We start from the raw sequence: 14,221 nt of genomic DNA on the forward strand, positions 1-14,221 counted from the left end.
CCCTCGTCCTTACCCACAAGCACTCGACCACAACTCGACTTGTACTCTTCACTGTGCTTGTCCATCATTCCCTTCATCAGGTTTTTCTTTCATTTTTGCCCTTGTGGAGCTCAGTTCAGAGAGTGCCTTGATGCATTATTTCTGTTTTCTCAGAAGTTATGACTTAATAACCACCTTGTTGGCTAGAAGCTCTTCAAAGAAGTTTGATTTACCTTAGTAATAGCGCCGTAACATGTGAAATAATATATCTGTGAGTATTAATGACCTTGGTTTTGCTGTTAAAGAACGAAATTGGGTATTTCTGGTTTACTGGTTAGAAAGTGAAAATGGTGGCTGTAGTAAAATGTTTCATGTCTCTCAGTAAACCTAAATGTGCTGTTTGACTCTTGTGTTACACAACAAAAGTTGAATTCCTGCAATATAACATACGTTTTCTCTTTCAGGTTTGGATAAATACATCTGATATTATATTGGTTGGCTTAAGAGACTACCAGGTAAAAATTCAGTGTAATTTGCCAATGAAGAATATCTTACAAACAGCTTTATTTAATGTTAAATTGCAGCAGGTATCATGAGGAAATGACCATCTAACTTTCTTTGAAGTTGTATTTAGTTATGCTAAATCATGGCTCTTAGTTTCCTTGTATTACAGAAAGATTTTCATGAGTAGATGACAAATCCTGGTTCAACTTGTTCTTCTAAATTGCAGCCTGAGACTTTGTGAGTGAAGGTGCTTATTGGCATCACACCTGACCTTTTTTTTCCAGGTGTAGCTGCTTAATGCTTGGATCCTGTGGTACAAGGGAGATTGAGCCAAGCACCAAACATTTTATTGTGATCATGAGAATTTTTGGTAATCAGAATTTTGGAGCCTTGATATTTAGGCTTTTACCTTAAAAGGCCAATTGATCAGTGATTAGTTTCTACTTAAATTTCCAAAAATGGAGTAGCATAATTTTACCTAATGTAAAGGTTAATGGAAAACAGTTGTCAAATTTTCATTGGGTGAATGCTTTTTCATGAATGTTATTGTTGTGTCATCAGTTGTTTGAAGATAGATTCTGCTTCTGAAATGTACATTAAGAGTTGTAAAGCATTTAAGATACTGTCATTTACTGTGTATATTAAGCTACTTAAAACTAGGAAGTTTTGACACTTTCTGACTTACCACCAAACACCTCGCTATGTGTGTTCTCTGAAGAAAGAGTAATTTCAAAGGCATGAAACTGAACTTCTCAAATTACTTATAATATGAAAAAATTACGTTATCACCTAGAAGATATGAAGATATTCTACAAATGAGCATTTTTTACTTCACGTTTAAAGGAACTGGAGGGAAAGGAGGAACAAGATATTCTTCTGTAAATAATATAGGTGTTACTAGTCTGCCAAGGTTAATAGGGAGGTTTTTTTCTTCATAGATGACTAATAAATTCTAATAAATTCTTATTTAGGATAACAAGGCTGATGTTATTCTAAAGTACAATGCAGATGAAGCCAGAAGTCTGAAAGCATATGGAGAGCTTCCAGAACATGGTAAGAATCTTTTCACTTCCAATTGGAAGTTTGTATTGGACAAGAATTTTCAATCTATCTTGACTTGGTGTGAGTGCACTCCTTAACTTCTCTAAATTCCTTTTTAGCTAAAATCAATGAAACAGACACATTTGGTCCTGGAGATGATGATGAAATCCAGTTTGATGATATTGGAGATGATGATGAAGATATTGATGACGTAAGTAGTAAACATATGTTTTGTATCATATGCTTGAAACTGTCATCTTTGGCAATAAGCTGGTTTTCCTTGTTTTAGAGCAAGTAAAATAATACATTGATGTTCAGAATAGCTCACCTTCTCAGGGACTGCTTCAGAAAGTGGTGTGGACGTATGCATGGCAGCTTTCTGTTCTCTCTTCTGTCCTACAGTCATCCCCTAGCTGACCTCTAAGCAAATAGTATGCTTAGTGTCATACTATTGAAACATACATGGAGAGCAGTCTTCTCATTATCCTTAAGATAACTAAAAGAAAATCAGTCATTTGACCCCAAAGACCTAGAGTTACATAGCAGTGTCCATTCAAATGATTGTGTGTACATATATATATATGTGTGTGTGTGTGCACGAGGAGTTGCAGTTACGTGAGTCGACAGCTACATATATGGATGTAGCTGGGTATGTTGATATCGAAGGAACTGAATGTAGCCCCTCAGTACTGCTCTCTGAAGTGTAAGCTACTTACAACAAGCTCATGGTGGAAAGCAAAGTAGATGATACCGGAAGGTTTAGCAGACCAGTAGGATTTCTTTGCGTCCCCTGCACAGTAGGCTAGAAAAACCTCTTGGGGAGCGGGCACAAAGACTGGTGGGTCGGCTCCTGTGTCACGTAGGGCAGCTGTGGCCCCTTCAGCCCAGGCAGGGCGAGCCATAAGCTGCTGATGCAAACTAATTGGCCGGCAACTGCTGGAACAGGTCACGGGTTATGTCGGTGTTCTGGGGAATTGCATGAACACGTGTGGGTTTCACCTTTCTGATTCCTCTGTAGTTTTAACAACCTCACTATCTAATAATAACTACAGAAATAATTGAGGGATTTGTGTTTTTAAAAAAACAAAGACTTCAAGTCTCCATTTTTCTTTACATAAAAATCATAAAAAGCTGCATCTTAGTAGTTACTAAAGTTAACCGTAATCCTGAATTTACAGATTGTCACAATCAGTTGGGTTACTGCTTATCACTAAACCGTAGTAACTGACCATGCACACTCTTAAATTGTAGTACTAAAATTGTTGTAATTCACATTATATAGTAAATTGCAGAAATAGAATCTGCTGTGAAATGTTTTCTAAGATGATGCACTTCATTTTGCAGTTGAGAGATGAATGTGTGCAGGGTCAGCTGGCTGAGAGGATAAGTAGTAACTTACTGAGCCAGTGAGTTAACTTAATCGGATAGAGTGTTCTAAGTATATTACTATGTTTTAATTCTTCATCTTTTTAGTCCTCTCTCTCTCTGAGTTGGTAATGTGACTAATTCTCTTTAAATGCTTACATTATTTTGACTTTTTTGAGGTTCTTAATGCATGATGCATTAGATCAAATACTTTAAAAATACCAAAATCTTGATGAATTTTTCTTCAGATTTTTGAAAATTGCACTTTGGACCTGTCAGTAGTTGAGCTTACTGAAGATTTAGCTTACTGAAGCTAGGAACACTTTCTAGTACTGCATGCTTTTAATAATGAAGCTATTGTAAGACGTCAAAGTGATAAGTAGCTGTAGGAATATTGGAAGAATAAAATTTGCAAACTAATGGATCTTTGTTTGGGATAATGGATGAGCAGCTATGATTGTTTTTAAGCTTCTGTTAGCTATGCGATATAATATCAATATCATGCTTTATGAAAGGAAAAGACATAAAGAGATAAAATGTGAATAACCTCTCTGAGGATCATCATAGTCTACCTAGAATGAAGTGCGGCTTCCAAGGTGTCCTGGTTTCAGCTGGGATGGAGCGCTGTACCAGTTAATAGGAAGAAAATCAACTCCATCCCAGCTGAAACCAGGACACAAGGTCATAGTTAACGTGAAAGACTTGGTGGAACCTTTCCTTTGTTGTTTATGTCGGAAGAACGGTTAGAAAACTGTTCATTTTGCCACCAAATGAATTTGGATAGTCAGTACTTAGGGAAGTTACCCTTAAACTCAGTTTTGCTTTCGTTTTTGAGAATCGTGGGCTAATTTATGTCTGTACTATTTATGTGTGATTATATTGGCAGAATTGCTCACCTGCATAACTATAGTATCATAACAGTGGTGGGGACATCAGAGGAGAGTAGTTGTTCACATGTTAAGAAAACAGGACATGAGCTGAGGCAAAAACAGTACTGTACTGAGTTCAGGAAGTCTCCTGTTGAACCATGAAAATAGTTTAAAGACAGAGTTGCTTGATGAAAAATGCATGTGAATTAAGTATGTGGTGTGGTGTTTTTGCTTTTCAGATCTAATTTGGAACAGAGGTTTACATTCCGACTTTTTTTCTCCAAGGATTGTTCTACATTGATATTTCGATTATTTTTTGGGTGAAGTCCCTTTCTTTTAAGAAGACTGAAAATTCTCGGTAAAGAGTGTAGTTTGTTACATCAAAAGGATTTATTTTCAATGTTTGTTTTAAAGTATTTATATTTCTTTAGAAATGGATAATGCTGGATTATCACAAAGGTTCAATGAAATGCCACAAATATTTTGTCTGTTCACCAATTAGAGCTTTTACCTCTGGATGTAAGTGAGATACAGTGACATGGGCTGTAAAAGACTGCATTTTTCCCTCTTCTGCTTTCATCACTACAATTCCAGTTAAACTTGTATTTTGAAATAAAAATTGTTTACCCTGTAATTACCATGGATTTTGATTAAATACAAATACCCAGTTCAGATTAGTATCAAATCATACTATGCAGTGTCTGTCCTTATACCCCTTGCCTTGATGTTAACTTTAAAAAGATTTTGATAATATAAAAGGAAGGCAGAAATCTGCATTTAAATTCATAATGCATGATGAATCTGCTTTTCATGTCTAGTAGCATGCTGCTATTTTTATACTGATTTTGATAATTAAAAACACTCATTATTTCAAAGATGTAAATTTGCCACAGTGGAGGGGTAGGGGAGAAGTAAAGATAAAAAATAAGCAGCATCTCAAATTTGCAGTTGTTAAAAACTGTCTTGTACGCGTAGCTCTTCTGTGTTGTAAGTACAGTAGTCACGCTGTAGTTGCAGAAGATGAACACTGGGTGGCACCCAACTTAACAGGGATACATTAATCCGAAACATTAACAGTTGGGTTTGTACTGAAAAAAGCATAAAATAGTTTTTCCCCAAAGTGAATGCTTAACATTCTTGATATGTTAAACATGTAGAATATTTTTACATTATAGAAAAGGTTATGTTAAGAGTAGAGTTTTATTTTAATCTTAAATTCCATACATTGTAAGGTACAACATTAAAGCTTATGTGAACTTTGAGTAACAATATAAATGAGGAAATAAATCTGTGTCAAACGTAGGAAAAGAATCTTTCCATCCAGAATAAATCACTGAAACAAACTAACGGAAAGATTCTTCTCCATCTTCAGACTGGAGGAGTCAGTTAAGAAGCTGAATAAAGACTAACATCATCATGCAAATATTATTTTGTGGTAGCCTTAGTTTCTTTGTCTTCAATTATGTATTTAACAACTCTGAAAGCAGGTTAATGGAAAACTTCCTTTTGTGCCATAAAAATCTGATTCTTGACACTTGTATTCGTTATACAGTCTTTTTGGTATGATGTAAAGTGACTACCCCAATAGATAAAACCAAAATGGCTTTAAATATGGAGTGGCCTCATTGCTTTACATGATCTTTAAGGAGGAGTTCTGTGCTAGATTTGAACTTCCAGAGCTTTTGCGAAAATGTCTTCTCTTTTACTTTTTTCTTTCATTGTAGTGTCTATTTTCCTTATGTGGATCTGGTATCTTATTCTAGGGATAACATTTTCTTAGTATTAAGTAATGTTGCCAAATGTTTCATGGGTTTTAAATATTTATTGTAAAAACTTGCTAAATGTTGGGAAAAGATACTACCAATACAGCATTCTTACTCCACTCATCTTAAAGTGTATGAATTTACTGGTTTTGTATGCCTATAAGGTTCAATTGCGAAGCAACATAAATGCTGTAATGTTTCAGGATAAGGTTTGTAAACCATTCTCTAGCTCATTGGTTTCTTCAACATATTAAGCAATCTATGAGCAGCTCTGCAGATGGTTAAAAGCTCTCAAAACTGATCCTGAGGTCCAAGTGCAGAAGATGTCTGTTCTTTCAGTTGCACTAGCAGAAAAGTTAATGATTAAATTACAATGAATGTTTGCTGAAGATACAGATATTACGGAAATTATACTTGCCAAAACCAATCTTGTACACATGGGAAAAATGTAAAGTGCACGGTCAGTGGTAAGGAGAAATACGAATGAATACACTGCTGTTGCAAGGAACTTATTTCACTGTACCAGAGTTCTCCAGTATAACAGGCACTTCAGCTGTGGGACAAAGATGAATCTTTGTTCCTGGCAGAATTGGTTATGGTTTGCCCTGAGGTTCCTTGCAATCTTTATTGCTCCCAGGCTCATGTCCGGCTCAGCCTAAACTCTGCACAGTTTTTAAGGAAATTTCCTATTTAACTGTTAATTTCTTATTAATGCTCTGGCTCAGCACCAACTGGTTTCTGCTCACATGCTAGGCTGCGTTGCCTTCCTTGAATACATTTCCTCATCTTGTTTCTCTGTCCACTGCTAATGCTCGTTTCGCAGACCAATCTAGGCAGCTCTATATTGTCCCTTCTTGCTTCTCTTTTCTTTGGGGGGAAAACCAGCTTGCACAAGTAGCTCTCTTTTCAGTGTCTCCATGCAAAGAACAGTGGTAGAACAGCAGCTGGCAGGTGGAGGATTGCAGGATTGCTGACTGTAAAGCCATGAAAGGTGCTCTATCTGTAAGAGTATTTTCTAGATTAATTTTTTAATAATTCTTGTTTAACTTTGGGAACTGCTGCTGGCTTTTTACCTATAGTGTAAAACTTAAAGTAGGGGTTCAAAAATTAATTTTCTGCAGCTAAAGTGTAAACTTTGTGTTCTCTAAGATATTTTCCACTTCGAGGTCTTCTCTGTGATTAAAACTTTGAATCGTGGTTTTTGTTCGTTGTTCCAAATCTTCTTTGTCTCTTCACCTTATAATAGGGGCTTGCTGTGCATTTGGTTGGACAGCCCTAATGCTTTTCCACTCTAATCCTTAGCAGATACAGTCCAGACACGCTAATTGAAAAAAAGTATATGGTTTTAAAAAAACCCAAAAACCTCTCCTTATGCAGGAGGAGGAGGAGCTGGTAACCTATGATTGTTGAGCTCTGTGCCATTTACTTGTTATGGCTGATAGGTTATATCATATGACTGTGCACTGTATATGCTAGTACGCATGTAGGTGGTACTATATGCTATTGCCATACATAGATATGATACATGCCACACATACAGTATATGGCACCATTTATATATATATACTTGAAGTAAATTAGTGTACAGTGTACAACCTGGTAGAGGATAGGCTGGCACAACGATGGCTCTGTAATCTGAGTGATGTCCATGAATGAAAATGAGCTGACTGAGAGTGACAGTTTGCTCGTGGTACCCGGTTGTACTCCTAACCAGGTTCTTCATGACGGATGGATAGGACTCGTGGCTTGCCTGGGTTGTGAACTAACGCTGGGACTGCTGCTCCCTGTGGCCCTGCAGGGATGAGGTAAGTCTTGTTTTCAGGTGAGTTGGGGCGTTGACTGCTCCTGCTGTTGAGCAAGCTTCAATCACTTGCTGTTATTGAACATGAATGTTGTGGGACTTGAATACCTGTATTGTATGGTTCAGTAGAGGACTCAAGCCTACGTTTCTGTCTGTGAACACTATGCTGTCTAAGTAGTTTGACCACTTCACAGGAAAGTTAAAAGTTGAAAGTTAAAGTGTGTGCAGCCTTCTGTGTGGGAAGAGGAAAGTAGTATCTGAAATAATCTTGGAGTAGTCTGAATGCAGCTTTATTTGTCCCTTTAAACTTGAGGCTTGTTGCTGGCTTTTGTGAAGGTAGTTGTTGGCAATGCTTCCTCATTTTGACACAAAACAGTGAATCTTCAGAATTTTTTCTGAGGATGTGCGTGCCCTTTGGGGAAGGAGGGAGAAGAGGTGAACAGGGAGGATGCCTTTCCTTTATTTTTTTTATCACAGCAAGCATGAGTCAGAGCTCCTATTGATTAATTCAGGTTGCTTGTGCTATATCTTGCCATCAAATTTAACGCCAAAGATCAACTTTGTGATTATAAAATACAATCTCAACCAAATTGAGAGGCAAGCTGAAAATACCCAGTACCTTCATGTAATTCCATCTAGGAGGTAGGTACTAGCAGCAGGGTACCACTAGAAACATCTAAAGACCCATTCCTCCTTTCAAGTGTTTGTTTGCTCCTGGGCCACACTTGGGATCCAGATGTTTTAATTATACCAATTATGTTTTTGGACTTTCCTTTAGATGCTTAGTGGGACAAAAATACTTTAAAAAAATACATAGATGAGACTGTGTTTTCTGTCGTATGAATTAGCTTTTCTTCATGTTTTTTGCCAATGTGTTTGTAGACAGAGAGGACACTTGCACAGCAGTTTTATTTATATCCAGGCTGTCAGCTCAAGAAAAGAAAGCTTAATCAGAAGCTGAAAGAGACTTGGTAACAGTTTCGGGGCCTTATTACTGCATCACTTGCCTAACAGTAAATTCCCTTTTGGAGTACTCTTCTTGTATTTTGCAGGCACTCATTCTTCCCTCTTGTAAAAGTGGGTGGCTCCAGTCCGGTGCCTCCTGTTTGTGTGTCTGGGCTGTGATGGTGTAGGAGTCTCTTCTGCGGTCACTAGCATCTATATTCCTTAGTCAGCCCTACTCTTCTTTATCATTAAGTTAATGAATTTTATTCCCAGTTGAGGAAGATCATCAGCAAAATGCCCTTGCATGCTTGGCCTCTGGAGGGAGCAGACAAGCAAAAAACCAAACCAGGCTTGGTGGATTAGTGTGAGCAGATTGCTTCAGCTTCTCGGTAGGAGTTTCTATTGCTGGGTGTCAGGGACTCTGAGGTGCCCAGCGTCTGCAATAATTATTGCTGGGAATGGAAACACTTAAGATATTTTTTTCAAGGTTTTTGAAGCAAATCACCTTCTTCCTAAAGAGCAAGCTGATTCAAGTGTGTGAGTATGGGCTGAGGAGCAAGCCTGTCACTGGCAGCAACATGTGATGGATACTGCTGTCCCCATCTGTAGTAGATACAGCGAAGAGCAGCAGATATACTGGAGGATCCCTATGGGACACCCAGACCCGCATGGGTTATATACGTTCCACCATCAGTGGTACCTGCTGTCAGGGAGGATTCAGCTTTGTGACAACCCTCAAGACAGTGACAGTGCAGTTACTGTGTTTAGTCTGTGCTTAGAGAGGAAAGCCAAGTGCTGCAAAGTGCTTGAGGAAACAGCTTCTGACTTACAAGGCTTTAAAACTAATTGTAGCAGACAGTGTTGGGGGGTGGGGAAAGATGCATTAACGAGGGTTCTGAGAAGAATTTTACTCTTGCTGCCTGACCCAGTGGAAAGATCTCCCCTGCTCATGGCTGAAACTGGAGATGTATACAGAAACTGCAGGCGGCTGACCAGAGGGAGTCTTGCAACAGCTCTTGTGTCTTGAGCAAATAACAATATGCAGCGAGATCCTAAGTTTTGCTGAAAATGGCAGAAGTAGCCAGTGCTAAGTAACTGTGTAGGGTGTGATGGAATATATAGAGATGGATCTTCAGATTGGCGATATAACCTCAGAGTTCTCTGCTGCTGACTGCAGTGTGGGAGCCTGAATAGAAATGAAAGGGAAGAAGCCACAGATCAGTTGTTAGTGTAGGGACAGGTTTCTGCTAGATTTGGGAAATAGCTTCTTAAGCTCTGGAGAGGTAGTGTTTAGACTTTTGCAGCTGTTAGCCTAATCAGAAGAACCTGCAGTATCTTCTTCTCAGTGAACCTGTGGCTTATGAAATTTTTAATGGAGCATTTGGTTCTTGGCACCTAAATGGCACTAGCCACTTTGGAAAAGAAGAAGTATGGGTGCATCTATTGATTTTAGAATCCATAAAAGGTGTTGGATTGTTCTGCCAGCTCTGTTAGCTGAAAACATCTTAAAAGATGCCCTAAGACCCATTGGTGTGGTTGTCCAGTCCTACTGTATTCCGCTCGAGTGACTGGGTCAGAAGTAATGGGCACCCTGTATCCTACTGTGTTTGTCAGCTCCATCCCCTTATTAGCAGCTTATACCACTTGCAACCTAGTAATGTGTCTTTGGACCACTACTGTTAACCAGAGTATTCGCGAGTGAGCAGAAACCTCTTCCCAAAATAGGGCACCAATTTCACAAAAGTGTTGGAAATCATGTGCAACAGCATAGGGATGGTTTCACTAAAAATGTGAGTATGCCACCTATAAGTGGAACAAATACTGGTGTATTGTTATGCTCCCACCAACTAATGAAACAGTTGCTGAAAAGTAAGCGGAAAAAGCCAAGATTAGCTAGTGCTTCTCTATTTAATTATGCTGTAATCCTCAACAGCCTCCTCTTCCCCTCCTTTCCCCAATTTGAATTGATGCTATCGTATTGCTAGGTGTACATTTTGTCTACAAAGGTTGGAAGAGTGATCTCAGGCTTCGTTAAATGTTTTAAACTAAACTGCTGTAAAGTTACTGTTTAGGACTACAAAAGTCAAGGTTAACTGTAGTATTTAGTATAGGTTAATACAGAAAATAATGTATGGTAACTAAGACAGAGAAAAGAATATAGCCAGTAGCTGAATATGTGTTATTATAGGCAGCTTAGGTTAACCTAGCAATAGTTATATAGGCAGATGTTAAAGAATCAAAAAACATTGAAGATGTGTGTCTGATTTAGGGCATGGGGAAACATGGCTTGAGTGCCAAGTAGCCAATAACTTTATATTGAGAAGACAGACTGACTGTTTCTGATTACTTGCATAGACTGACATCTTCTAAATCAATTAAAATAATGAAAGGGGGAAGGGAGGAGAGTATGGCACCTAATAGTTTCCTTCTTTAATACCCAAGCACTCCGTAAAACAGGTAATTTCCTTATTACTGGTTTTCAAAATAATACTTACTCTTGATTGAATAGGTTTTTCATTTTTTTTTCCGGTACTCACATAATCATCATTTGCACATATGATTGTAGAAAATGTTAGTTTATATTCTTATATTCTTTATTCATATTGCACAGTAAGGATAAGTAAATATCTCTTCATCTTCCTATGAAAACCTGATTCTTCTGGGACAAAGTCCGTGAACACATGGTTTCTCAGTTAATCTCGGGTGGTCACGTGCATTTCTTTACCTTCATTTTTTGCCATCCACACATTACACTTGGCTCTCTTGTAGTGCTTGTTGTTAAGATTTCTCAAGGGACTTTTGCATCTATTGCCTCTATCATGAGAAATATTATCATCATGGGAACACAGTGTTGTTCCTAATAGCTTAATATGCCTTAATAATTATCCTTTCCATGTCCTTCCTGTAAAAAATAATATTCTTTTTATTTTACCTCAGCATACCAAGTGGATGAACTTGGTAGGAGCATCAGCTACTGTTTTTCCTAAGGACATGCTTACAGTAGGTGACATTCAATGTTCCTTCCAGTGGCTAACTAAGCCTTTTTTATTTTTTCTCTCTCCCAAAACAATACTTTCCTCAAGGGGAGCACATATATGTGTAATTACAACTTAGACATATAGAAATAAAACTGTTTAGCTGAGCTCCTTGCTTATTCCAAAAACTTGAAAGGATCAAGGAATCTTTGGTAACTATGCCATAGCATGTTTCAAAATAACTTAATGTGGACATTATAGTTACAAAAATGCTTTAGCAAACCATATATTAATATTTTTCGGAAGTACTTTAAAAATTGGTTTGTATGGCAACTACTTCAAAGAGCATATGTAATTCACTAATCATAATTCAGTTAATGAGGTATCTTATCTTGACACTTAACTTACTAAAGCCTTCGCTTACTGTTCTGTTAGACTAAATTCTTTCTTCCCGTAACAATCTATTGCTTGTGGTAAGAGATGGAGTGCCTAAGGGAGGTTACTAGCACAGTAAGTAGATATGAAATTTATTGGGCATGGATCTTCCACCCCCACCACTATATATCTGTTTCCAGTAAATTCCAACCTCTGGATTAAGAAATCCAGAGGTGGCAGACCAAGTAAATTCTGTTTCTTGTTCCACCTCCTGTCTCCACCACACTCTATTGCACTTCCCCGATTAGTCCCTTTTTAATCTTAGTAATAGGGCTCTAAGTAAGTGCACTTCATCTCTTGCAATATCTTGGAATATTTCAGGTTTGGTACCTCAGCCGAGCACTTCATAAACACGTGAAAATATCCAGTCTCTGTCAGATTGAAAGGACCATCTGGACCCTCTCATCCTGCTTTGGAAATAGCCAAAAGCAGATAGAGAAGAACGTAGGGAACAGGTCATACACAACGAAATCTCTCTTCTTGTACGATCGCCGACTTCCAGCACTTACCAGCTTGGGAATTCCCCAGCCAGAGCTCACTGTGTCGTGATAAATCCCTCCCTCCTCAGTTAGGGAAATGGGGAGTGAGGGAGAGAGTCATTCAAAAAAAGTCAGGAAAGAGATTTTTGATTCTGCAGGTGACCAGGTTGCACACGTGTGCTCTGGGGCTGTAGCAGGAATCTGGACTCGGTGCCCAACTCCAGTCAGAAATACGTATTTGAGTGGCATTGCTTAAAGACAGCGGCACAAGATTTGTTCTTTTTGGTCAAAAAGCAGTTTCCCCATGGAGTCTCTTCTTCTGTTATAAAGCTCAGCTGTAAATCACTGTGAGCTCCACATATGCTAGCAGAATATTTGAGTCATTATAGAACAGTAGATTACAAAGGGGAAAATACGTTCCTCTTTCAGGACGGAGAAAACCTTGAGGTCAATTCTTTTCATCACATACTAGGAAAGTGCTAGGCCTTCAGCTCCAAGTCGAATCTCTCTCCAGGCTCCTGTTGTTGGACACTCCCCACCCCATCTGAAAAAACTTCAAATCTTGAGGTGTGATGGTGTCTGCCTTGCCTGCTAGCAGCCTGCTGAAATTTGCACGGAGCAGAACCACCTCTTGTGGTGGGGCTGCATAGGGCTTCTCTGAACCCTTTGGTGTTCTCAAGAACTGCTTCTGTCGCTGAGATGTGCAGAAACACTGTCTCGAGCTCTGTTCAAACTTTTGCTCAGTATGCCATCACAAAAGCATTTAAATCTGATGGTGCAGTTGGCTGTGTGCTCCTCCAGCCTCTATTTTTAGAGGTTTGCAAGACCATCCTTCATTCAGCTGCATGAGGGTAGGTATAGGGAATATACGGCTTAGCGGCATCCACCCCGTGACAATGATTTGGAGCAAAAAGGGGACTCATTTACCAAAACCTGGAAGCTATTTAAAATGTACGTTCTTCCTTTGTATTTACCTTTGAATCCCTCAACAAAACTTGGGTATGAGATGCATCCAGAAGATGGGGCACCTTCTTCCCCTTTTGTAGGCTGCTTGTGTAGTTTGACAGAGGAAAGTACTGCTAGATCTAAAAATGTTTCCAGCTCAAATAATCACATCTATGCGTAGCACAGTGAGAATATGTCTTTGGACAGCAGGTTTTGAGTAATTTCCTTTTTTGTGCTGTGAAGTAAAGGCTAAGTGTACTCTAGTCCCTGTTCCAAGCCTCTTGTGTAGATGATGCACACATGCCTAAAGAGACAAGGTGTAAACCACTGAGCACTCCCCAAACTAGAATTCTGAGAAATTTAAACTTCACAATATTTGGGGACTTAAGACTGATCCTCAGAACACACTGAAGAACATGGTATGTGAGGAGAAAAAGAGATCCAGTGGAGATCAGAAGGACTATTACATCTTGCATATCAATCAGAGATTCAGATAAGGGGCTCTTGCCTGTTTACATAGATTTTAATATGTTTTTATGGTAACAATAATGAATGCACCTAGTTTATATAGCTGAAGTACTATATCCATATGATTTCTTCAGCAGATATTATTATATTGTACTATTATACAATAATAAAAAATCAGAAGCCACAGAAACCTTGTTCTCTCTTGGGCTGAGCTGAATTAGCGGTAGGGGGGGAGTCTTTTCAACTAAAGTTCCCCCCGTAGTTCTTCTGTGAAATTAGTCCCTTGATCGTACTGAAGGTTAGTTTTATGTTTATTGGTATAGAGTTGAGTATTGACTGCTTTATGAAGCTGGTATTTGTGTTACTCTATTTCTGTATGGTTGTGTTGGCAGGACAATATTGCATTGGTATAATTGGCACAAAAAAGGACTGAAAACTAACGTATTAAAATGTGAGAGTTTCTGAAATAGTAAAAACTCTAACACTGATCATTGGCAAGACAATGTTTTTGGATAAATGATCTCTAGGTACTTCCCTGGTCAATGCTTATTTTGAACCTCTGCCATAGTGTACCAATACAACATATTCTGCAGCACATTCTGAACCATCTCAGGGCAGTTAAGTTACTTAAGGAAGCTTTTTTTTTTTTTTT

At 38.5% G+C, this 14,221-nt stretch overlaps 1 protein-coding gene across 1 annotated transcript; it reads left to right on the forward strand.

Moving 5' to 3' along the window:
- Positions 1–443: 443 nt before the first annotated feature.
- On the forward strand, positions 444–5,370 carry LOC104078340 (eukaryotic translation initiation factor 1A, Y-chromosomal; the record flags this gene model as incomplete). Its single annotated transcript, XM_009579944.1, has 4 exons — positions 444–494; positions 1,455–1,536; positions 1,644–1,735; positions 3,998–5,370. Coding segments are annotated over 4 exons (231 nt in total), but the record flags the coding sequence as incomplete, so codon positions are not given.
- Between the last annotated feature and the right edge of the window lie 8,851 nt (positions 5,371–14,221).

Source organism: Fulmarus glacialis, unplaced genomic scaffold (assembly GCF_000690835.1).
Source record: "Fulmarus glacialis isolate BGI_N327 unplaced genomic scaffold, ASM69083v1 scaffold36576, whole genome shotgun sequence".
Taxonomy (NCBI): domain Eukaryota; kingdom Metazoa; phylum Chordata; class Aves; order Procellariiformes; family Procellariidae; genus Fulmarus; species Fulmarus glacialis.